This window comes from Somniosus microcephalus, chromosome 4, assembly GCF_052327205.1.
Source record: "Somniosus microcephalus isolate GS21.2 chromosome 4, FLI_Smic_1.0, whole genome shotgun sequence".
Taxonomy (NCBI): domain Eukaryota; kingdom Metazoa; phylum Chordata; class Chondrichthyes; order Squaliformes; family Somniosidae; genus Somniosus; species Somniosus microcephalus.
This window is the reverse complement of record NC_140990.1, coordinates 276,045,492-276,070,038: the sequence shown is the minus strand read 5'-3', so window position 1 is coordinate 276,070,038 and position 24,547 is coordinate 276,045,492. Positions and strand designations below refer to the sequence as shown.

General features: G+C 41.5%; 1 protein-coding gene across 4 annotated transcripts in view; it reads right to left on the bottom strand.

Moving 5' to 3' along the window:
• Window positions 1-16,789: 16,789 nt before the first annotated feature.
• The window catches only part of b3galt1b (UDP-Gal:betaGlcNAc beta 1,3-galactosyltransferase, polypeptide 1b), a 138,372-nt gene continuing 130,614 nt past the window's right edge, over window positions 16,790-24,547 (bottom strand). For all 4 annotated transcript variants that reach the window (XM_085986462.1, XM_085986464.1, XM_085986463.1 and 1 more), the window contains one exon: window positions 16,790-18,703. In XM_085986462.1, the coding sequence (XP_085842588.1) occupies window positions 17,529-18,506 (978 nt within the window). In that variant the 5' untranslated portion in view covers window positions 18,507-18,703 and the 3' untranslated portion in view covers window positions 16,790-17,528. The remainder of the gene's footprint in view (window positions 18,704-24,547) is intronic.

The window sequence follows — 24,547 nt, the reverse complement described above, 5'->3', positions numbered from 1 at the left end:
AGGGCAGTTAAGAGTCAACCACATTGCTGTGGGTCTGGAGTTACATATAGGCCAGGCCAGGTAAGGATGGCAGATTTCCTTCCCTAAAAGAACATTAGTGACCCAGATGGGTTTTTACAACAATCCGATAGTTTCATGGTTACCATTACTGATACTAGTTTATTCCAGATTTTTATTTAATCGAATTTAAATTCTCCAGCTGCCGTGGTGGGATTTGAACTCACGGATTACTAGCCTAGTGACATTACCAATATGCTACCGTTGAATGTCATGGGGAGGTGGTTAGACTCACGCCTGTGGGAGATAGTCATTGTCTAGCACTTGTCTGGCACGAATGTTACCTGCCACTTATCAGCCCAAGCCTGAACGTCGTCCAGGTCTTGTTGCACGTGGGCATGGACTGCTTCATTATCTGAGCAGTTGTGAATGGCACTGAACACTGTGCAGTCATCAGCAAACATCCCTATTTCTGGCCTTCTGTTGGAGGGAAGGTCATTGATAAAGCAGTTGAAGATGGTTGGGCCTGGGACACTGCCCTGAGGAACTTATGCAGCGATTTCCTGGGGCTGTGATGATTGACCTTCCATGGGATGCTTTGCCATAGGAGTAGTTGCAGCTGAGGTCACTATCTTTTAAAGCATAAGTAGAGGCACCTTTTGAAGCCGAGGATGATACAGGACTTTTGAGCGAGAGGAGGCAGTGGGATTTGTCTTGGACTGCTCTCAAATTGCCAGTAGATATTTTATTTTTTTAGTTATTCATTCACACCAAGGCCAGCATTTATTGCCCATAGAAACATAGTAGGAGCAGGAGTAGGCCATTCGGCCCCTTGAGCCTGCTCCGCCATTCAATGCGATCATGGCTGATCATCCAAATTCAGTACCCAGTCCCTGCTTTCTCCCCATACCACTTGATCCCTTTAGCCTTAAGAAATATATCCAACTCCTTCTTGAATATATTTAATGAATTGGCCTCTACTGCCTTCTGTGGTAGAGAATTCCACAGGTTCACCACTCTCTGGGTGAAGAAATTCCTCTTCATCTCTGTCCTAAATGGTTTACCCCTTATCCTTAGACTGTGACCCCTGGTTCTGGACTCCCCGGCCCTCGGGAACATCCTTCCTGCATCTAGTCTGTCCAGTCCTGTCAAAATTTTCTAAGTTTCAATGAGATCCCCTCTCACTCTTCTAAACTCCAGCGAGTACAAGCCTAATCGACCCAATCTCTCCTCATACGTCATTCCTGCCATCCCAGGTATCAGCCTGGTGAATCTTCGCTGAACTCCCTCCATGGCAAGAACATCCTTCCTCAGATAAGGCAACCAAAACTGCACACAATACTCAAGATGTGGTCTCACCAAGGCCCTGTACAACTGCAGCAAGACATCCTTGCTCCTGTACTCAAACCCTCTCGCTACGAAGGCCAACATACCATTTGCCTTCTAACCGCCTGCTGCACCTGCATGCTTACCTTCAGTGACTGGTACACAAAGACACCCAGGTCTCGTTGCACTTCTCCTTCTCCCAATCTATTGCCATTCAGATAATAATCTGCCTTCCTGTTTTTGACACCAAAGTGGATAACCTCACATTTATCCACATTATATTGCATCTGCCACGCTTCTGCCCAATCACCCAACCTGTCCAAATCATCCTGGAGTTTCTCGGTATCCTCCTCACAGCACACACGCCCACCCAGCTTTGTGTCGTCTGCAAATTTGGAGATATTACATCTAGTTCCCTTGTCTAGATCATTAATATATATTGTTTATATATATTAATATATATTCCTAATTGCCCTCGAGAAGGTGGTGGTGAGACACCTTCTTGAACTGCTGCAGTTCATGTGGTGAAGGTACTCTTAGAGTGCTGTTAAGTATAGAGTTCCAGGATTTTGACCCAGCGACGATGAAGGAACAGCAATATATGTCCAAGTCAGTAGGGTGTGTGACTTGGAGGGGAACTTCCCATGTGCCTGCTGCCCTTGTCCTGGCCCTTCTAGATGGTAGTAGCTGTGGGTTTGGGAGGTGCTGTCAAAGAAGCCTTGGCGAGTTGCTGCAGTTTATCTTTTAGATGGTACACACTGCAGCCATGGTGCACTGGTGGTGGAGGGAGTGAATGTTTAAAGTGGACTGCTTTGTGCTGGATGGTGTCGAGCTTCGTGAATGTTGCTAGAGCTGCACTCATCCAGGCAAGTAGAGGATTCCGTCACACTTTTGACTTGTGCCTTGTAGATGGTGGAAAGGCTTTGGGGAGTCAGAAGGAGTTACTGACCTCAGAATATCCAACTTCTGACCTGCTCTTGTAGCCACAATATTTCTGTTTCTGGTCAGTGGTGACCCCCCAGCATGTTCACAGAATCACAGAAACCCCACAGTGCAGATAGAGGCCATTTCAGCCCATCGAACCTGCACTGAAACATATCCCACCCGATCCCCGTAACCCCTACACCCCTACACCAACACATATCCCACCCTATCCCCGTAACCCCACGTATTTAATCCCCCTAACACTAAGGGTCAATTTATCATAGCCAATCAACCTAACTCGCACATCTTTGGACTGTGGGAGGAAACCGGAGCACCCGGAGAAAACCCACGCAAACACGGGGAGAATGTGCAAACTCCACACAGACAGTCGCCCGAGGCCAGATTCGAACCCGGGTCCCTGGCGCTGTGAGGCAAGAGTGCTAACCACTATGCCACCGTTAAATTTGACAATAGCATTGCCATTGAATGTCAAGGGGAGGTGGTTAAACTCTCTTTTGTTGGAGATGGTAATTGCCTGGCACTTGCGTGGTGCGATTGATAATGTATTTTAACTAAAATTGCGATACAGCATTTTCTAACAAACGACTAAGTGCTTCTATTATCCCATTATTTTGAGCAAGAATTTATTTTTGCATTAATTTTACATTAAAAGTGCCTCTAACAATGTTACTGTGTTGTTCGCTTTGTGGTTGATAACTAGTGCACTATGTCTTTCATGTGTATTACTGCTGAGGGAAGCCAAATTGGAAATAGTAGCTTGAGGATTTCTGTGTTGCAGATCACAAAACCCCGATCTGTGAGCCAACAATAGCCTGCTCTATTCTGGCTATGGGGGTCTTCATGTTTTGGGAGGTTTTCCTGTTATTGTCCAGAGACAGGTACTGCCAAAGGACTAGCAGATACTGGAGAATCACTTACCTGTACCTGTGCTGCTACATACATGGTATTACCAAGAGTTAAATCTGGACATTGAACAATGTAAGCAGAGAGCCTAGAGTACATGAGATTGCTGAAATGAGGAGTAGAATCCTCAACTTGATCCAGACCAACTTTATCATTTGCAATGAAGCAAATTGCTTGCTAATAAATTACATTGTTTAATCAGTGGCCTTGTGAGGTCAGAACGCAGGAACAAAGCCATCAGTCCAGATCCATTGCTCCGCTCTGACCATTCTGAAAGTTCTGGGTCTGTGTCAAACCTCCAGTGAAGAAAGGATTGTGACATAGTAAATGAATCTTCTCAGAATCCAAGGTGATGATGCTCCTTGCATGTTCACTGAATTAAACAATTCCTTTTGTAATAAGGATGTAATTAAATGAAGAGGCAGAGGGACAGATTTTAAACTGTAGGGCGGCCGACCACCAACAATACCGGTGGGAGCCCTGGTCCATTTTGAGGGCCGGACTTAATTAGCATATATGCAGTGATCTGCACACCCCAAACAGGCATTCCGACACAGTATTGGACAGCCCGGCCAGGAAAAAGAGATATTCAAGGATGGTGGGTTTTGATTGCAGGGAGGGTGGTCGTGTGTGGTAGCCAGAGGTAGCTGCAGCCCAGATTATATTTGTGGGGCCCGGAGGAGCACTCCTTCTGGACCCACAAAAATAAATTTAGCACTTACCTTTTCGGGCTTCTTCAGCTGTCCCGACAGGGAATGCACTGGCCAGAAGGCCACTAAAATTGCACTGGGATCCTATGTGTGTCATAAGACCCCGATTTGCATAGATTAGTAAGGCTCACACCTGATTCGGGCAGGCTTCTCAGCCACCCAGCAGAAGACCCTAGGAAAAATGACAGCGGAGCAGGAACATGGCGGTAAGTCCAGCAACTCCATTTTAACGCCATTATTGCCCTATTTCCACCAGGTGGAGGGAGTTAGAAATCCTCCCTGTAGTGTATGTACCCGTCTACCTTTAAGGGAACTATTGAATGTAACCGTTCACCTTTAAGAGAACTACTTTAGGTGTGGCACTATTTGTTTGGCTTCTGTATACTGTAATGCCGATAGTGACCACACCAGTATATAAGTGTTGTGGCAGGATTGCTGGGGCAGATTCGCCCTGACCTTCGAATAGTAAAGACCTGTTTGTTTGTTACTTCTGAAGTCTGTGTATTTATTAACTGCACAACCCACAGACTTTACAGTGGCGACGAGTCCGATCGTACCCTGCGGCAAGACTACCAAAGCAACGAAGAGCGTCGAAGAGAGGCAACCGCCCTCGTCGTGCTGCTGAAAGAAAACACGAGGCTGCAGCAGGAGGAAGGAGGAAGACTTTAGCAACAACAGCTTCCAGCAACAACAGGCACTGACTACCCTTCTACCACGGTGCGGAGTGAGCCGATCAGCAGGAAACAAGGCGGCCGCGGAGACTGTGAGTAGGGGAAAGTGTAGAGAATATCCGGAGGATACGGGCTGTGCACTCGACCACGGTCGAGGGGGAACGGAGCCAGTCAGAAAGTCGGGTCCAACGGCGTCGTGAGACAGTCGGACCTCGATCGGCGGGAAAAGCCGGGCAGCGACCGCAGCCACGAAGCGCTGAGACTGGGAGTAGGCGCGGGAAGAGAAACCCAGCCGCAGCCGGGGAGGGAAACACCGGTCTGCGAGGGGGCTGGGAGGCGAACAGGAACCGTGCGGGTGGGAGAGAGAGACAGAGCCGAGCAAGGGGAGAGAGACTGTGCGAGAGCCAGTCCAGCGGCTGAACTGCTCTTCACCAACGGGGCACCCAGGGCCGGTAGAACCGAACGTGTGGGAGAGAGAGCGACAGAGCCGGGTACGGAGAGAGAGACTGCGCGAGAGCCAGTCCAGCGGCTGAACTGTCCTCCGTTAACGGGGTGTACCCAGCGCCGGTAGAGCTGTGCGGGCAGGAGGAAAAGACAGAGCCGAGTAAGGGGAGCTGTGCGAGAGCCAGCCCAGCGGCTGAACCTGCCCGCTGTGGGGGAAAGCGTACCCCTTCCACCAGGAAGAAACGCGGGAAGCCGCCATTAGGCGGAGGAGACGACAGAAGCGGGAAACTGCCATTGAAGGGGGCGGGGAGAGAAAGGAAGAGCGGGAAACCGCCATATTCGTGGGAAAACCGCCATCTTAGAAATAAACAAATAAATAAGAATACTTAAAGAAATACTGGTGCTGCTCCCAAGGGAAGAAAGATGCCTAAGCGAGGGAATATTAATGATTTTAATTCTGAGATAGAAGACTGGGCCACGTACGTGGAACGCATCGAGATCTATTGTGAAGCCAACAAAATAGAGGAAGATGACAAGGCGATAACATTGTTAAACTCGATGGGCGCAAAGACATACGGGCTCTTGAAGGATTTACTAGCACCAGCTAAACCGGCGGATCAGTCTTTCGAAGAGATTGTGGTTGTTCTGAAGGACCACTTGAACCCCACACCGTTGATGTTGGCTGAACGATTCAAATTCTATGCAAGAACGCAACGGAAAGACGAAAACAACGCAGAATACTTGGTCGAACTGCGTAGGCTAGCGAAATACTGCCAGTTCGGAGGGAATCTGACAGAGGCACTGCGAGACAAGTTCGTAGGCGGATTGTCCAAGGAAGGGACGCAAAAGCGCCTACTAGAAGAGAACGACCTTACACTTGACAGGGCTGTCCTTATAGCCGCATCACACGAAGCCGCAGCGAAAGGAACGGCGGAAATGCAACTAAAGGCGGCGGCGCTCGGGGTGGACCAAATTACCTCGAGTACAACAAAATGCTATCGTTGTGGGAAGACAACACACGACCAGAATCAATGCTGGTTTAAGAACCAAGAATGTAGGAAATGTGGCAAACTGGGTCACATCGCTAAGGTATGCCGGTCAGGGAAGAAGACCAACAACCAAAGGAAGCCATCACAAGAAAAGTACAACAAGGTATACAAGGGGGCTGAGAAGAGTTCAGACGAACAGAATCCAGACTCAGATCCAAACGGCCAGGAGCTGGGTAGTCTGAGTATCCACCATGTGAGTAAGGAAGCTGACCTACAAACTATCTGGGTCATGCTAAAAATAGCTGGAGTCCAAGTGAAAATGGAGTTGGACACTGGATCAGCTGTATCAGTCATAAATCAAGGGGATTACCACCGGCTATTCTCACACATACCCTTAAGAGATACCAAGTTCGTATTGCAGACATACACGGGGCATAAAGTATACCCCATGGGAAAAATAAGAGTCAAGGTGAGAGATAGGGGTAAAGAACACCCAAGAATGAACTTGTATGTACTACATGAGGGAGGACCACCACTTCTAGGACGGGAGTGGATCAAGAAAATAGACATGGAATGGCACTACCTACAAGCAATGACGAGTGAGGACTCGGTGCAGACAAGCAGCTCAGACTCTGAGCCGGAAGACGATAAGTCCAGCCCACGTATGAAAAACAAGGTTAACATGAACTCACTGACTAAGGTTGGAAAAACGATGGCGTGCATAAAGACAGAGAATTCTGAGTCTGTTCAAGTCACAGACATATGCATTACGGAGGAACACCGAGCTCGAACTCAACGTTATTTCAAAGTACGACAACAATTCGAACAATTAAGTTACCGTCTCGTACAAGAGATGAAAACAATGAAAAAGTTCTATGACACCGAATGGGAGAGTCTGGAAAGACAACAGAACCTGCTGGCTCAAGCAGAGAGCGACCATAGAGCCATCGTGACCAATTACCGATCACACCTCCCTTATGATGTTCAGGAGTTAGAATATTTGCATGATCTAGAGATACAGCATAAAGGCAAACCACGCTACACTGAGGATTTTGTTCTGCAATTGGAGACGGAGCTAGTGCAGGCAAGGTTAAGAGAAGCTGAATCGCAGTGTGCACTTAGAGATGCAGAAAAAAATCTTGGACATGGAAAAGAGAAACGCTTCTTTACCTGATGTGAATAATGTGGCCATGTTGCAAGAGGAGCTTATCACTCAGTTAAATGAAAATAAAGGGAAAATGACTGAGATAGACTGCAAGATTAAAGAAGATTTGATGGCAGTGAGACTTCAAGAGGCAGATAGCATAGCAGCCTTGGCTGAACTCCAACAGGAAATTGCGAAAGCAAATGAAGAGGAATCTTCAGGAAGCCGGGATTTTATTCCAGTTCTTCTCTACGACTCCTTACAAGCAGAGTGTGAGAAGTGGAAAGAACAGTATGAACAGGCCCAGGCTACAATTCTGGAGGGGATTAACTCGGCAACCTCCGAAAAGCTAGTTTCAGTAGAAGCATATGAACAACTAAAGGTTGAACATGAGCAAGAAGTCCAAAGGCTGCAGGAAATTCTTGATGAGCTCAAGGCCAAGACAGACTCATCGGTAGAAGTTCCATCCATAGATGAGAATTTAGCGGTGAAAGACATGGCAGAACATGAAAGACAAGATGTCCAAGAACTCATAAAAATATTGGAGGAAACCCAAGACAAATATGAGGCGGCAATGACCGAGGTTCAACGACTTGAAGAGCAGAGTCAACTGGGAATCCTTTCAGTGGAAGGGAAGGAAACTGTAAGAAACACAGAGACTGTAAGAATGGGCTCTGAACATGAGCTTGGGAGCATCAAGGCGCAACTTCTTCGAGCGCTTGAAACCAAAGTACAAGAGGAAAGGAAGGTGAAAGCATTGGAGGGAAAGGTGGATGAAATGGTGAAGACTCTGATCCAGAGTCCCCGCGGAAGAGTTAACGGTCAGCCAACTCCTTCACATGCTGAGAGACAAGACTCCACAATGGGAACACGAGCTTCAATCTGCAAAGGGAGGGGAATTCGGAGCTCCCAAAAGTTACAGAAATAACTGAGGTGGCAACACAGATTTTGTGTTACAGTTTACTCTATGAAGAGTTCGTTGAATCACGTCAATGTGAACAGAAGAATGTTGAAACAGCTGCTTCAGTAGAAGGATTAAATAGCCTGATACCGCAATCCCCGGTGGAAGGGAAGGTATTGAACTCACAAATGAGGTCAGTAGTGAAGGAATGGCAGACAACCCAGGAAGAGCGGGATGAATATGAATGCATGAAGAAGTCTTTTCAAGAAAGATGTCTAGGGAAGGAACCACCGTCAGCTAACGTCCAGACGGGTGAGGAGGAAGAAGGCGGCTTTCTCACTGGCCTAACTCAGGACGAACCCAAATATTACCATGACCTGTTGAGTGACACTGAATATTACGAGGATGTGGTCTGCCCAGCTTGTGATGAAAACTCCCAAAGTGCTGAAATCTGGAGGAAGCACTTAAGGTCTAAGGAACATAGAGAGTTGGTGGCGCTACAGCTGGCAGCCGAGAAAGGAGCTCCGAGAGTTTCAAAAAGGCAGAAAAGAAAAAGAAGCAGAAGATAATACCTGTCTAAAATATTAGCACTTCTACCATCTCAGGCGGAACACTACGAAAGGAGCTAAATTAGTTGAAAAATTGGAAAATGTCAAGACAGCCAGTTGGTTGTAAAAGTCCGCACTGCTGGTTCAACAGGACGAAAGTTCAAGCTGTTACGTCAAGAAAAAGGCTATGGAGGAGTCACGCTAGCCAGGTGAACCGGTTACACCAAAGAAATGTTGTTCGGAACGAGTCAAGATCAGAGACTGAATCTATGAACTGTTTCCGCAGAGACTGAACCTGTGAACTGTTCCCACCGAGATTATATCTGTAAATTGTTTTATATGACATTGACTCCACCGAGATTATATCTGTAATTTGTTTATAGGAAGTTGAAGATATGTATGTTTAACGGAGACTCTAAGTAATAAGCTAAAAAGGGAGGATTGTAGTGTATGTACCCGTCTACCTTTAAGGGAACTATTGAATGTAACCATTCACCTTTAAGAGAACTACTTTAGGTGTGGCACTATTTGTTTGGCTTCTGTATACTGTAATACCGATAGTGACCACACCAGTATATAAGTGTTGTGGCAGGATTGCTGGGGCAGATTCGCCCGGACCCTCGAATAGTAAAGACCTGTTTGTTTGTTACTTCTGAAGTCTGTGTATTTATTAACTGCACAACCCACAGACTTTACACTCCCCATCTCCATAATGTTGTAATTGTGTGCAACTAATTATACCCTGATCCACAGGGAAACCAGTAATATACAAATACTTCATTTAATCTCGTTGTTCCTTGATTATAAGTCAACACTGTTTTAAAAGTCAGTAAACTTGACTGATATACATTGCAATAATCCAGAAAATGCTGGAAGTACTCAGGTCAGGCAGCATCTGTGGAGAGAGAAACAGAGTTAACGTATCAGGTCAATGATCTTTCATCAGAACTGGAAAAAGTTAAGAGATATAACAGGTTTTAAGCAAGTGCAGAGGCAGGGAGAGGGGGGTGGCGAGGAAAGAACAAAAGGGAGGGTCTGTGATAGGGTGGAAGGCAGGAGAGATTAAATAACAAAAGGGATGATGGTGCAAGGCAAAAGGAGATGGTAATGGGACAAGTAAATAAAGAAAAGATGGGTCTAGAGGAGGTGTACATGGGGAATATCAGAATCATCAGCAACAGCTGCCATCTGAAAAAATGGAGAGAGAGGTTATGATCTGAAATTGTTGAACTCAAGAGAGAGTCTGGAAGGCTGTAAAGTGCCTAATTGAAAGAGGAGGTGCTGTTCCTCGAGCTTACGTTGAGCTTCACTGGAACATTGTAGGAGGTCAGAATGGGAGTGGAGCGGATAATTAAAGTGACAGGCGACCAGAAGCTCAGGGTCATGCTTGTGTACTGAACGGAGGTGTTCCACAAACCAGTCACCCAATTTGCATTTGGTCTCCCCAGTGTAGAGGAGACCGCATTGTGAATAGCGAACACAGTATACTAAATTGAAAGAAGTATACTAAATTGAAAGAAGTATAACTAATCAGTGTTTGGGGCCTTGGACGATGGGAAGGGAGGTGGTAAAGGGGCAGGTGTTACATTTCTTGCACTTGCAAGGGAAGGTGCCATGAGAAGGGGAGGTGTGTTAGGGGTGATTGAGGAGTGGATCAGAGTGTCACAGAGGGAACGGTCCTTTTGGAATGCTGAAAAGGGGAGGGGAGGGGAAGATATGTTTGGTGGTGGGATCATGCTGGAGGCGATGGAAATGGCGGAGGATGATCCGTCGAATGTGGAGGTTGGTGGGGTGAAAGGGGAAGACAAAGGGAACCCTATTGTGGTTCTGGGATGGAGGGGAAGGGTGAGAGCAGAAGTGGGGGAAATGGAACAGACATAGTTGAGGGCCCTGTCAACCACAGTGCAACCTACTACATTAAAAGCAAAAGATTGAAAAAATACTAGTTGCACAGAAAATAAATGCAGCTGGCATTCCGTGCAGTAGTGTCTTCTGACTCATTTTATAAAACTGCTTGAAAACTGGTATATAAACAAAGATTTTGCCTTTAGAAGTGATATTACCCATAGCATTGCCTATCAAATAAAATACTGTCGTACATATTACAAAAAAGTTCCTAAACATTTATAAATAATAACTATGTTGCTTGATTTGTATGGTACTTCCATGCCATTTAGATGGAAAATAGGGCATTCATTTATTATGTACCAAGACATTTGTTCAGAGTTGTGGGTCAGACATGAAACTATATGAGCCTGGCTGTTACTGCAAAATCTTGACAAGCTGATATCAAATTTCTCTTGCCACTATATTAATGGCGATATTTGTCCAGTTTATTTTAAATGGGTTAATAGCAATGTTAAAATAGCAGAGAGAGGAATTTGATAAAAATGTATTAAGTATTTGCACAATAACATCACTTAGTAATTTCCAGGCTTCAATTTCATAGGTGTGTTTAGCTCACTGACTAACTGTAACTTGTCTATAGATTCTTTCTTAAATTGAATTGGAAGGCTCACACATCTGGGAAAAAGCAAAGTTCTCAATCCCTGTTCAAATACAAGAAGAATTGGCTTGCAGAGTGGGTGGATAAATGAAATTCAATATAGAGGTGTGTGGAGTGGTTTATTTTGGTTGGAGGAATAAAGAGCCCATTTATTCCTTGGGAGATAATAAACTATATGGAGTAGAGATCGGGAAATACAGATATATAAATTGCTAAAAGTAGCAAGACAAGTTGCTAATAGCATAAAGAGTGCAAACAAAGTACTGAAGTTAATTTCTAGAGGAACAGAATACAAGAGCAGGGAGGTAATATTAAATTTATCTAGAACCTTAGACCGCACTTGGAGTATTGTGTGCAGTTCTGGTCTCCATGCTACAAGAAAGGATATTGAAGCACTGGAGAAAGTGCAGAAAATATTTATAAGGATGTTACCAGATGAGAGGATGCAACAATCAGGAATGACTGAGCAGGCTGGGACTCTTTTATCTGGAATATAGATGACTAAGAGGAGACCTGATAGACAGCTTTAAAATTATGAAGGGGTTCAATAGCGTGGACATGGTGAGACTGTTTCTACTTGTGGGGAATCCAAAACAAGGGAGCATAAATAGAAGAAAACCACTACAGATCAAAAAGAATTCAGGAGAAATTTCTTTACACAACTGAGTGGTGGGAATGTAGAACTCACTGCCACATGGAATGGTTGAAACATTGATGCATTTAAGAGGAGGCTTGATGCATACATGAGGGAAAAGGAAATAAAGGCATATGGGGCAGATGGGAGGAGGTAATTATGGTGGAAGGAGGCTTGTGTGGATTACAAACACGTGCCTGTTTCTGTGCTGCAGATTCTATGTAAGCTAACAGCAGGTGCAAATAAATGCAGAGCACAGACATCTTCTCCAGCTAAGAAAAAGACTAGCTTATAGTGCACACTTGGTCACGGATATACCCCACCTTTATGATGGAGAAAAAGCAGGGAAATTAGATTAGAGTACATAGGCCTGAGGTGAAGCAAGCACCGAAACAGCTAGGATGGGCCAAATGGCCTTCTGTACTGAAATTTCAATGATTCTGTAATTAAGATAACCAGAATTGAAAATAGTATGCAGATTCAAACCTTTGCTCCAGAAAATCAAAAGTGCTAACTTCATTACTATAGTATCATAATACAATAGCACTCTAAAAATCCTTAAATTGGAAAGTTTTTAGGTACTAATTTTAGGTGGTTTCTTATATCTTTATTGATCTGATATGCCCTCCATACGTGAGCTAGGATCCCAAATTGGCTGTTAAATGATAGTCTTTATTTTTTCTGCAAGTTTAGCCACAGAATATTAAAGTTTTGCCTAACCACAGGATTGATAAGTTTATCCAACATATGGGCCTATAAATTGTATCGATGTGCGATCTGGGTGCACTGCACACGCCTGAAGAGGCTGACGGCAGGACCATGACAAATTGGTCCGCCTACCTCTATAATATTGTAGCAGTGAGCTGCGGGTGGCAATCGTGGCCTCAGAGGCAGCTTGCCAGTTGTGGCCGGTGGAGCAGTTGTGAGGAGTGAGATCGGCTGGCTGGGATGCGGGCTGAGGGTCTAAAGTAAGTCTTGGGAGGGGTGGGGGGTGGGGGAGGCAATTGGGGTGGGGGCGCGAGTGCAGGCTAGCAGCAGCCCATGAGTTTTAATATAGAGCCAGGAGGAATACTCTTGCTCCTCTTTGCCTTCACATTTAGGCGAGTACAAAGCTTTAATGGTAACCTCCAGTGGTCCTTTGGCTGCTGTGCGCCCGGGAAAACTGATCATAGTATGCATAGCGCATGCTGCGGTCAGTCGCAAACCAAACCTAAAACAGAAGTTAGGCCCACGATTTCCATAAGCGCACTATATTGGGCCATGCAGCGCCTGTTGCTTTACACAAAAAACAGGCGCTGCATCATTAAATTTTTATGCCAGGGTTTTTTTCTTGCAGTGCAAAATCAACTCTGACCACTCAACAAATGAGCTTATCAGCCCCCACGGAGTAGTCACTGCCAAGACAAGTTATATAACCAAAGGCACCAAGGGTTAATTAGATACTCATCAACCTTTCCCTCAATGTTTCCCCTGGCTGGGGAGTCTAGAACCAGGGGGTCACGGTCTCAGAATAAGGGGTCGGCCATTTAGGACGGAGCTGAGGAGGAATTTCTTCACTCAGAGGGTGGTGAATCTTTGGAATTCTCTACCCCAAAGGGCTGTGGAAGCTCAGACACTGAGCACATTCAAGACAGAGATCGATAGATTTTTGGATATTAAGGGACTCAAGGGATATGGGTATAGTGCAGGAAAGTGGAGTTGAGGTAGAAGATCAGCCATGGTCTTATTGAATGGTGGAGCAGGCTCGAGTGGCTGAATGGCCTACTCCCGCTCCTATTTCTTATGTTATGTTCTTTCCTTTAAAAGAAGTATTCATTGTAACGTTATATATATCTACTACTGTGTGTGGAAAAACAAATCTAGTTTCTCGTCTTGCTGGAGATTTGCCATGTTAAATATCTTCTAGATCTGCAATCAGTTTATGTATGCTTATCCACTTACACTTACATTATCCTTTTAGCTTTAAAAAAAAAAGCTGGATCATCTTTCCCTCAATCATTTTTTGCCCAATTAAAACAAATAAAATTTTATGAGCCTTTCCTCATAAGGCACAGAATGATCCTTATTGATTTTTTTGCACCCTTTCTGAGCAGGTTATACCATAGTTAATCATAATGCACCACTAAAGATTAAATATTCATTCTGTTTTGTAAATTGAGTCTCAATTTTTAAAAAAAATGTAGTCACTTAAGACTGTGGACAGTATAAAAAGACAGAATTGAGTTTATAGCACTGGTGGAATAAATTAATAGAAACTATGGCCCAATTTTTGCATTAATAATAATGGAGAGGCTGTCAGTACTCACTGCTATTATGGAGTAAATTGGACAGCAACTTCCGGAGTACACACATACATAGTTAAATGCGGAAATCCGGAAGTTGCGGTCCGAGTTACCCTGCTCCTCCATAGGCTGGGCTATAACAGAACCTCGCCATCAGCATTGAAATACATGCAACGGCATGAAGTTGCTGCACTTGCCCACTAGTTACCCACTAAACGTGCCAGAAAAAGTTAGGGCTGGTGCATTCAGGGGCAAGGGAGTTTTTAATGGCGTGATAAGTGATAATTACTGCCAAACAACCTCTGTGGCCCTGAAAATTTAATTTTACAAGTATGGATACTCATTTCTTCAGAGATTAATTAGTATTGGAGATTTTTTTTTTTTTAATTAAATATTTTTTTTGTCTTTCATCTCTATCCCTTAATTCCATCTGTCTTTCCCAATCTTTAGTTCACTTTCTGTACATGATTTTAATTAAATTTATACTTCTCAGTGAGGGTTCTTTAATCTGATTGGTTGAAGACCCTCGCTGTTTCTTGCACGCCACAGATGCCCTGTAGAGGGCAGCACGCTGGATCTGATGCCCGAATAGAGCAAGTCACCGCTCAAAAAGCCTGCAAAAACTTTGTGGGCAGTTGTCCGCATGGTGAACGGCAAGCACCGCCGACCACAAAATTCGGGCCATTGACTGTCTGTTCCCTATTAATTTGAGTAGATTGGAATGTTTAGCTCACAACTGGTAATCCTTTACCCACCTTAAACTCTCACCAGAACATAAGGACAAGCAGAAATATTGCTAGTAGTACCCTTACTATCTGCAGTACCACCTTCCAGTAGGTGGCAAATTGATGAAAACCTCCATCAATTATTGCACTGTGAAAATCTGATAAAAATTAATAAAGCTTAGTTATTATATAATATAACCAAAGGTCATTTTTGGTTATTCATGCCAATGGGAAAAACATAAAAAATGAATAATCAGGTTAATAGTTGGAATAGAGCATAGAAACTTTTTTTTGGAACATATTGAACAGATATCAGTGATAGATGGTGATCCAAATCTATCCTAACCAACAAATTAAATATTCTGTAAATGATTGAATATTATGAAAGTGATATTTCAAACTTGCCCCCCCCCCCACAAAATAGAAATATATTAGCTTTCTCTTCATCTTATTTTTTATGGTATTGCCTGATATTTATCTTCTATACAAAACTTGTATTTTAATATATTAATGAATTTATGCAGATACAAATTGTCTGAAGCAAAAACTTCATCTTTTCAAGCTACAGCACTTTTATTTCCACCTATGATTGAATAGGTGGTGACCTGCAAAATGTTTTAATTGCAGTAATTAAATCAGTTGCTAATATTAAATGTGCCTAATACTAGATTTTACCTTAAAATTAGATTTATTTTATGTAACCTGAACGTTTATGTTTAAACGATAACCTGGACCATGCATTCAATGCTGATCACTTACTTAAAATTAGTAACAACTTGGTTCCAAGAATAACAAAATAATCAGCTAAATGGTTACCGTAATAGTTTACATTTTGATTGAGACTATTTGGCAAATACTGTAAATATCAAGTAACATTAAGTTTTCTTTGCAGAACAATAAAAAAAACTTTAAACATGTTTTACAATGTCCTCATAAGTGGATTTATATACTCATCCTCACTGGGCAAGAAAAGGAATTAAGTGGCAGCCATTTTGGTGGAGAAGTCTCCCACTGAAGGAAACGGATTAATATTCTGACTGGAAACATTTATAAGAACACTGCAATAAAAATATACAAGAATGTCCTTAATACATCAATTTTGATCATTAATAAACCTAATTTATGTAGGACTATAAAATGAGGCTTTTTTTTTTTTAAGAAGTTTCACAAAAAAAGGGTACTTTGCAATAACCTAGGTTGCTGGTAATTACTTCACCATACAATTGGATTTATACAAGCCTAAATTTTAGGTACTAAATGCACTACTTGCAACCAAATCACCTTTATGCAATTTTAAAAAATGAACACAAAATATAGCATTCAGTGGACATTTTCAATATGTTTCTCTTTTAAAAACAGTCAAAAATAATAACTGATCTAATTTACATTGGGGAAAATTTGTACTGATTATAGGTTTACAGTGTTCTATAAAGATACAACACCATTTTACAGCAACCGGATTTAGTTTAGTTGTGTTTGTTCAACTCCAGTTTCTGCATTTGAATCTAATTTAGTTCACACGGCAAAAAGGTACACTCAAACTCATAAAAATCACAATTCAATCACAGCTTATTTTCCACACTGAAAACTGATTTCCTGAAAGGTTTACTGAATTATCATTTACTGATATGTTAAAATCTGTGCTCTTAGTTTTCCTTCAACAGACAGCTTGATAGAGGATGCAAAAGTGACATCAAAATGGTAATATATTCAAGCGCTTTCTCTCTCTCGTATATGTATACACAGACAATCTTATATGTTTGAATGTCAATTGATAAGCTTGATCTCATCTTTGAATCATTCAAACTGTCCTCAATTTGACAAGACAGCCCAAATACATGGCCGCTATTGTTTAAATCCTCTTCTATACTGTAAATAAGTTGACAGCACAGTTTTAATATTGGACAAAGTTAAATGCTCTCTCTATAAAATATAACACACACAAAATATAACCATTAAAATCACCCAATTACCTGTTATCCAATCCACACTTTAAAAGCAGAAGCACTGTTATTTTCACACTAATTACAATAACCAAATAGGTCAGTAAAAATATAAATTGAATACATTAAAATACAAATTTTTATTTAAATTCATCAAATGATAATCTGACATATTTTAGCAGAACTTTATCCAGTACCTGCTGTAGGACAGGTAAGATAATGCATTCAAGATAACTAGATGCAGCTTTCTTAAAGAAAAATAGTAATACCCATATATAATGAATGAAATAAATATGGATATTGTGTAGACTAAGCGAGTCACACCGTACTGGATGGCTAGACCAGTGCAACGGTACGAGTTCTGTATTCCGAAACCAAACTCTATCTTGTATCTATCTTCTCTGGTCTGTGCATCACTTATTTGATCTAATTTATGATATAAATTGAAAATCTTGGAGATTGCACATTCCTCTTAAGCAAGTAACACAATTACATAGCAATACATGTATAATAAATAAATCACTTTTAGCATTAGCACTATTTGTTAATCCCTTGATACCTATTTGTTAATACACAATTTTTAAATGAACTAAAAACATACACCTAACTTATATGTTTTACTGAAAATATACAGTACAAGAGCATTTCAATTAGTTCCGGTTTATGATAGTAATTACAGTTATTAACGGTTTGGTATAAATACTGAATAGTTTAACCTGTGACAGTGGGTGCCATAATGAGCAGTTTAAGCTAATTTTCTGCTGTAAAAACATTTTCACTGCCTTTCATAGTGAACTGACAGACTGCTGATTGGAAACTGAGTGGCAACTAGAAGCCATTCGTGTATTATTTTAGTATATTTAGCATCGAAGGTGTTTTTTGCTTGACATCTCATTCCAGATTCTCTGCATTTCTTCAGGAGATATCTGGTGCACTGTAATTACTCGACGATACCTGCACAGACTGTAGGAAACCTTCCAGTGATTGAAACCACTATTCTGAAAGGGATGAATGCCAAGCTTCCGCAGACATAGTCCAACATAGACGTCCTCAAGATGCAACATCCTAGTATGAAGAGATGTTTTGTAAATAGCTTCAGCCACATCTGTAGAAAATACATACCCTGTGCCTGAACAGAACGGTGGGTAATTGCTGTCCGGGTATAAATCTCTGGACATGTACCACTTGCTGCGAATGTCCCGTATAGGTCCCCCATTGATGACATAGCCAGTAAAATACCTTCTCCGGGGCTTCGTGTTTGGCTTGAGTAATTTATAGATCAAATTGTCCATGTTAACAAAAATATCACTGTCAGTTTTCATTACATACTTTGCTTTTGAACAGAAGTTGGCTATCCACTTCACGCCCATTAAAGTTTTCAGTGTAAGGTTGTGGTAGGAATCCACAAAATCTTCCACAATGATGTCATGAAAAATTTGGCTCTCCTGTTCTACCATCTCATTCAAAATGTGGTCTATGTTTTTTCCAAGCAGAAACAAAGTGACCAGTTGTATTCCTTTGAAGTTGTTTTCATCTCCCCACGTTTCCCGTATGGCCTGTCGTGCATCAAACTCTTTGTGCGTTGTGCTTATAAGGATCACTAAGAAAGGGCTTTGCTCACATTTGTTAGGCTCATTAATAAGGTAATTGAAATTATGTGGGTTCAGTGACCGAGTTCGAATGTTAGTAAAGCTGAAATTTTTTCTCTCAACTGTGACACGTGAAAATGAACTGTGTCCAACAAAAGAGGACGAGGGACGAGTTGCACTCAAGTACCAAAGAGCGCTTGCCCAGCAAACAACTGTTAAAATATATAAACACGAGACTTTTGAAGGCATTTTGATGTTCCTTTTGTGTTACATCATGTCACATAGAAGACAACATTGCTGCAGAACCAAACGGTCAATTTTTGAGGCTTATGACATTATGTACAACAAGCTCATGAAAATTCAACCATTCTGTTCAAGCAGGAATCCTTGCTGATTCTCTGCAAGGTCACTCTGTACATGGTTCATTAGTATAGTTTCACATATATCTGTGGAAAAAAAATAAAAAATGCATTAATATACAGTCTACCAAACTTTACAACTGATTTCTGTTACTAGTTAAAATTCATTGAGATTACACAGCCAGCTAGAAACTACATGGCACTACTGTTGGGTAACTTAGTTAATACTCCTTACTGAAATGTGCTGCTAGATTATTAAAATAATGTAACTAGACAGCATCAAACCAAGAAGTGTGAAGGTTGTATTGAGAGGATGAAACTAAGTTGTTGAATATAGCAAGCCAAGCCTTCCCTGTACCACAGGAGAGGTCAAAAGGGAAGAATGTTCCCTCCACCAGGAAGTACCGTACTCTTACCTAGAAGTCTACACACACTAAATGATAATATTGATCCTGTAATGTAAATTATCCTATAACATAAATCAGGGCCAATGTGTTTTCCTGGACTGGTTTTGATCACCTTATGGGGTCGGAGAGGAAATTTCAAGGTTAATTTCCCTATATGGCCAGGATTTCCCCCCCCCCCCCCCATTTTTTGGCCTCTCCCAGGAGATTGCATGGTTTTGGGTGGGTGGAGATGTATGTACTGTGATGCACAAGGCAAAAAGGCATCATAATTGTGTGGGATAGGCTGAATTGACATTTCCTATCTGTCATTTTCATATATTTGTTATTATATTACTAGCCCCTCAGCAATGCATCTTCGCTATTCAGGAAAATGTTGCCTCCACCTCAGATTCAACAATTCATGTTGAATAATCTTTAATGGCCTGTGTGTAAATGGGGGTTCCTATAGTTTTTGGACATTTGTATTAAAAGTATGAAACTGCATGCTAAATATCTCGACTGTGCCAGTGGGAGTGTCTGCACTCTTTAAACAGTTAAGTGAACTTTGGGCATGTTTAAAAACTGCACTGGAGATCCTGGAGCACTTTTAACACTGCACTAGAGCCATAGTCCATGTGGTGTCAAACTCAACCAGTGTGAAACTCTGTTCTCCAGTTAATTTCATACAGCTCTGGGTCTCGATTCCAAAGTTATTCAGCTCCTTCAACACTAAAGTTCCAGTATTTATGTGTCCTTGCCCAAAATTCCAGTATTATCCTACTTAACGCTCCTCTTAAATCTGTCAATAGGGTAGATTTTGACCTTGTGCGACAGTGTAAAACAGGTGATTGAAAATCGGCAGCCCATTTTAAATCTGTCCCAATTTCAATTTGCATTGACTTCAATGGAAATAAAAATCAGGAACGATGCTAAAACAGGCTGCTGATTCGCTATCACCCATTTTACACTATTGCACAAACTCAAAATCTACTGCAATATGTTCCAAAATCATACAGGGGCAAAGTAACCTATTCCAAATAAGCAAATAAACAACTTGCATTGATATAGTGCTTTTCATGATCTAAGAACATCCCAAAATACTTATTTTGTACAAGTTTTGTACTTATCCATTTCAAGATCCATTTGTCTTCTTTTATTTATCCAAATCCTTCTGAATGCTGTTAATGGACTTTAAACTGGTAAACTGACCAAACAGCTTGGTATTATTGAATTTTAGAAGGTCTTTCTTCCATATGATCTAAATAGTGTAATCCATACAGAATAATCAATTATTCAAACAAAGCCTTTTTCCATTTTTCCATCATCTATTTTCAATGTGTAAGTCAATTTTCAATCCAGAGGTGAGATATTGGCTGCCAGGAAGTTCCCGCTGCAGCAGAAGTTACACCTTCTGCAGTGTGAACAATGATACTTTTCACAGTGACAATCTTTTAATAAACTGTTGCACGATGACAACATTGTATCATCAATTCTTTAATTGCAGTTCTATTTATAAACCTGGTAATAAGACAAACTAGTCAATTTATCAGAATGAGATAACAGACCTGAAACGTTAACTCTGTTTTTCTCTCTCCGCGGATGATGCCTGACCCGCTGAGTGTTTTCAGCATTTTCTGTTGTTATTTCAGATTTCCAGCATCCGCAGTAATTTGCTATTGTCCTTTATGTGATGTTCATTCATTTTCATTTATGTCCATAATTCCATTCAGCAATGAATGTAAAACCTCTTAAGTAAATGGAGAGTTGGTCTAGTGCAGCCCAGCCCAGCCCAGCTTTTCTACTCTAGTATTTTTTCCTTGCCAATTTTCATCAGTTCCCTTGCTCTGCTAAAAGCATTAACTACGTGCTGGGATATGGTTCCCCTGACTGATTGCTCTTCCGGTACCTTTTCCAAATGATCTTGATTGATGTGAAGCCTTGACAATTGAGTGTCAGCAATCTATTAGGGGACATCATGCAGAACCCGATCATGACTACACAAGTTCATTTCAAGCAAGTCACTGAAGAGCGACCAGGAGATGGAATCCTGGCTAATTTCCCCCCTCTCTATCCCAGGTGATAGGGTCATTGTGATGCACCCCTTACCACTGCCCTGGCTAAAATCAGCAGCTTAGCACATGAGGATCAAACCTGGAATCTTGCTGATCTGTATTGTTTAGGTAGTTCTGGACAATGTTGTTGAGCTATCGTCAGAACAATAAGTCTTTTAAACAATTTCCAATTAGTGTGTTTTATACCTGCAGTCTAAAATCTTAAATCATCAAGCTCCGCCACAAGCTTCACTACACAGGTACCTCGCTGAGAGACTCGGCATTCAAACACATGAATGGTGTGAATTTGCGGTACTTACCCACTAAACACGCCAGAAAAAGTTAGGGATTGTCCATTAAGTGTAAGTGAATTTTAAACGGCATGATAAGTCTTAATTACTGCCAAACAACCTCTCTGGCACTGAAAATTTACTTTTACAAGTGTGGAGTCTTATTCCTTCAGATTTTAATTATTGTTGGAGATTTTAAAATATCAATTTTTTTACTTTATCGTCTCTTATCTCTCTCAATCTCATCTTTCTTTCCCTCTATTTATTTCACTTTCTATACATGATTTTACATTGAATTAAATAATCTAACTTACTCTTCCTGGTTTAGATTCTGCATGGCGCAATAAGGATTCTTCAATCTGATTGGTTGAGGAGACATGCCGTTGTGTGCCCTATTCATAAAGGTCCCAGTTCCCCTGTAGAGGGCGCCACGCTGCTTTGACGGTCTGATAATCGCAAATCAGTGTAAAAAGCCCACAGAAATTCTGTGGGCAAATGTAAGTATAATGAACGGCGAGTGTTATTCATTTGCTGCTGACCGTAAAATCCAGGCCATCATATTTCTGTCAGTTTACTGACTTCTTTCAGAACTAAAAGGGGCTATTTTGCTATTAACTGATGTCATTAGTTTAACCATTGGCAATATGATTAATTTGTCCGAACCCATGTAACACAATGACACTTTGTCTCTTCTGTGACTTTAGAATTTGTATGTTTGAGATCTGCTCTCATTAGTGACAGACACAGCTGGGTTCACTATAACCAAGACAGACAGGACAACACTTCAACCTTCTACTATAATGAGTGGAATGTTTTCAAGTTGCAGAATAACACTACATGCAACAACAAAGTCAGTATTCTATGAAATATTGACAAGCACATCAGGTTGCTATAGAAACTGGCACTAGGTCTCTCACTTGTGTGGTGTAGTGAAGCTGACATGATCAGAGCCAATTGTGTCGCATAGAATCATAGAATGATACAGCACAGAAGGTCATTTGGCCCATCGTGCCTGCGCCGGCTCTTTGAAAGAGCTATCCAATTAGTCCCACTCCCCTGGCTCTTTCCTTATAGCCCAGTGAATTTTTCTTTTTCTAGTATTTATCTAATTCCCTTTTGAAAGTTATTATTGAACCTGCTTCCACCACCCTTTCAGGCAATACATTCCAGGTTATAACAACTCACTGCGGAAAAAAAATGTTTCTGCATGGTTCTTTTGCCAATTACCTTAAATCTGTGTCCTCTGGTTACCGACCCTTCTACTGGACACTGTTGTTTCTTATTTACGCTATCAAAACCCTTCAAGATTTTGAACACCTCTATCACATCTCCCCTTACCCTTGTCTGCTTTAAGGAGAAGCAGCCCAGTTTCTCTAGTTTCTCCATGTAACTGAAGTTTTTCATCTCAGATATCATTCTAGTAAATCTCCTCTGCACCTTCTCGAAGGCCTTGACATCATTCCTAAAGTGTGGTGCCCAGAATTGACTACAATACTCCAGCTGGGAACTAACCAGTGTTTTATAAAAGTTTAAACTAACTTTCTTTTTTGTACTCTATGCCTCTATTTATAAAGCCAAGGATCCCCGTGTGCCTTTTTTAACACTCTTCTCAACTAGTCTTTTCCTACCCCAGTCTACAATTTCAGGTAGGTGAATTCACTATCATTCTGTCCTGATCTGTTACTTGTGTACATAACACCCCCAGGTCTCTATATTCCTGCACCCCCTGTAAAATTGTACCATTTAGTTTATATTGCCGCTCCTGTTTCCTACCAAAATTAATCACTTCACACTTCCCTGTGCTAAATTTCATCTGCCATATGTCTCCCCATTTCACCAGTCTGTCTATGTTCTCCTGGAGTCTGTTACTATCCTCCTCACTGTTTACTGCATTTCTGAGTTTCGTGTCATAAGCAAACTTTGAAATTATGCTCTCTTTACCCAAGTCTAAGTCATTGATATATATCAAAAAGAAAGGTCCCAACACCGACCTCTGGGGCACACCACTATACATCCCTCCAGTCTGGAAAAACAGCCGTTCACCACTACTCTTTGCCTTCTGTCCCTTAGCCAAATTCGTATCCATGCAATCATTGCCCATTAATCCGATGGGTTTCTATTTTGCTAGCAAATCTATTATGTGGTACTTCATCAAACTTTTGAAAGTCCATATGCACATCATCAATCGCACTACCCTCATCCACCCTCTCATTACTTCATGAGCCTGGCAGGATCCTCTCACTACTCTGTAATATCTTTGATGAGTTTAATGACTAGTAGTATCAGAATGCAATTATTGCCATGAATTCCTTTCACTAATTTCATCTGTTTAGTAATTTATCATAATGCAATGGTTAAGATTTAACAAAAGAATGAGCTCAGCAGTTCTTTAACATTGAACCGATCAAAATGTCTAAATTTTATCATGTTTGGCACACTATTGTTAATCCCATTGGTTTGCTTGAAGTGCAAATTACGGATTGCATTCCAAATTTTAATATGTTACTTTAACAATGTAGAGAAACATTTTCAAATACACTATGCATATTTTGCAATAAGCAACTTAATGTAACAAAAATATTTATCTGGTGAGCTTAATAATGTCTAATAGTATGAGCACTAAACTCTCAGACAGTAGAGGCATGGAGAGTTCACAGCTCTATATACAAACATTGTAGAGCACCATTGCTAAAATCCTATATAACTCAAAGTTCTTTCCCTCGTCATTAAGAATCCATACTTTCTAACACACAGCCAAGCTCAATTGCTGAGGAATGTTGTAGATACATTTTTTTGTTTAAAGTAATTTTTATAAGCTTATGGAGTATAGGTACTGGGCCGATCAATGTGTGTGGGTGTACAGAATGTTGTGCCATATTGCAAGTGTATTCAGCCAAAAAAAAAACATTCAATTTCAATTTTATTTGTCACATAACCAAATACAACAAGTGAAATCCAGTCAGTGAAATGCTTTTTTCTTAACGAGCCGAGCGCACCAAGCAGCAAAGGACACTTAGCTGCCTGGTACGCACGGAGCCCGCAAGGACGGCAGCCATCTTCATCATTGTACTCTGTTCTGCCATTAACACTTTGAACACTGCAGTAGTCCTTGGCGGCCTTTTTTACATGCTGAAATTATATCTAGGTTTCAGGGAGAAAATGGTTTCATAAGATTAAGCAAACCATTTCCTCTCCTTGTTTGCA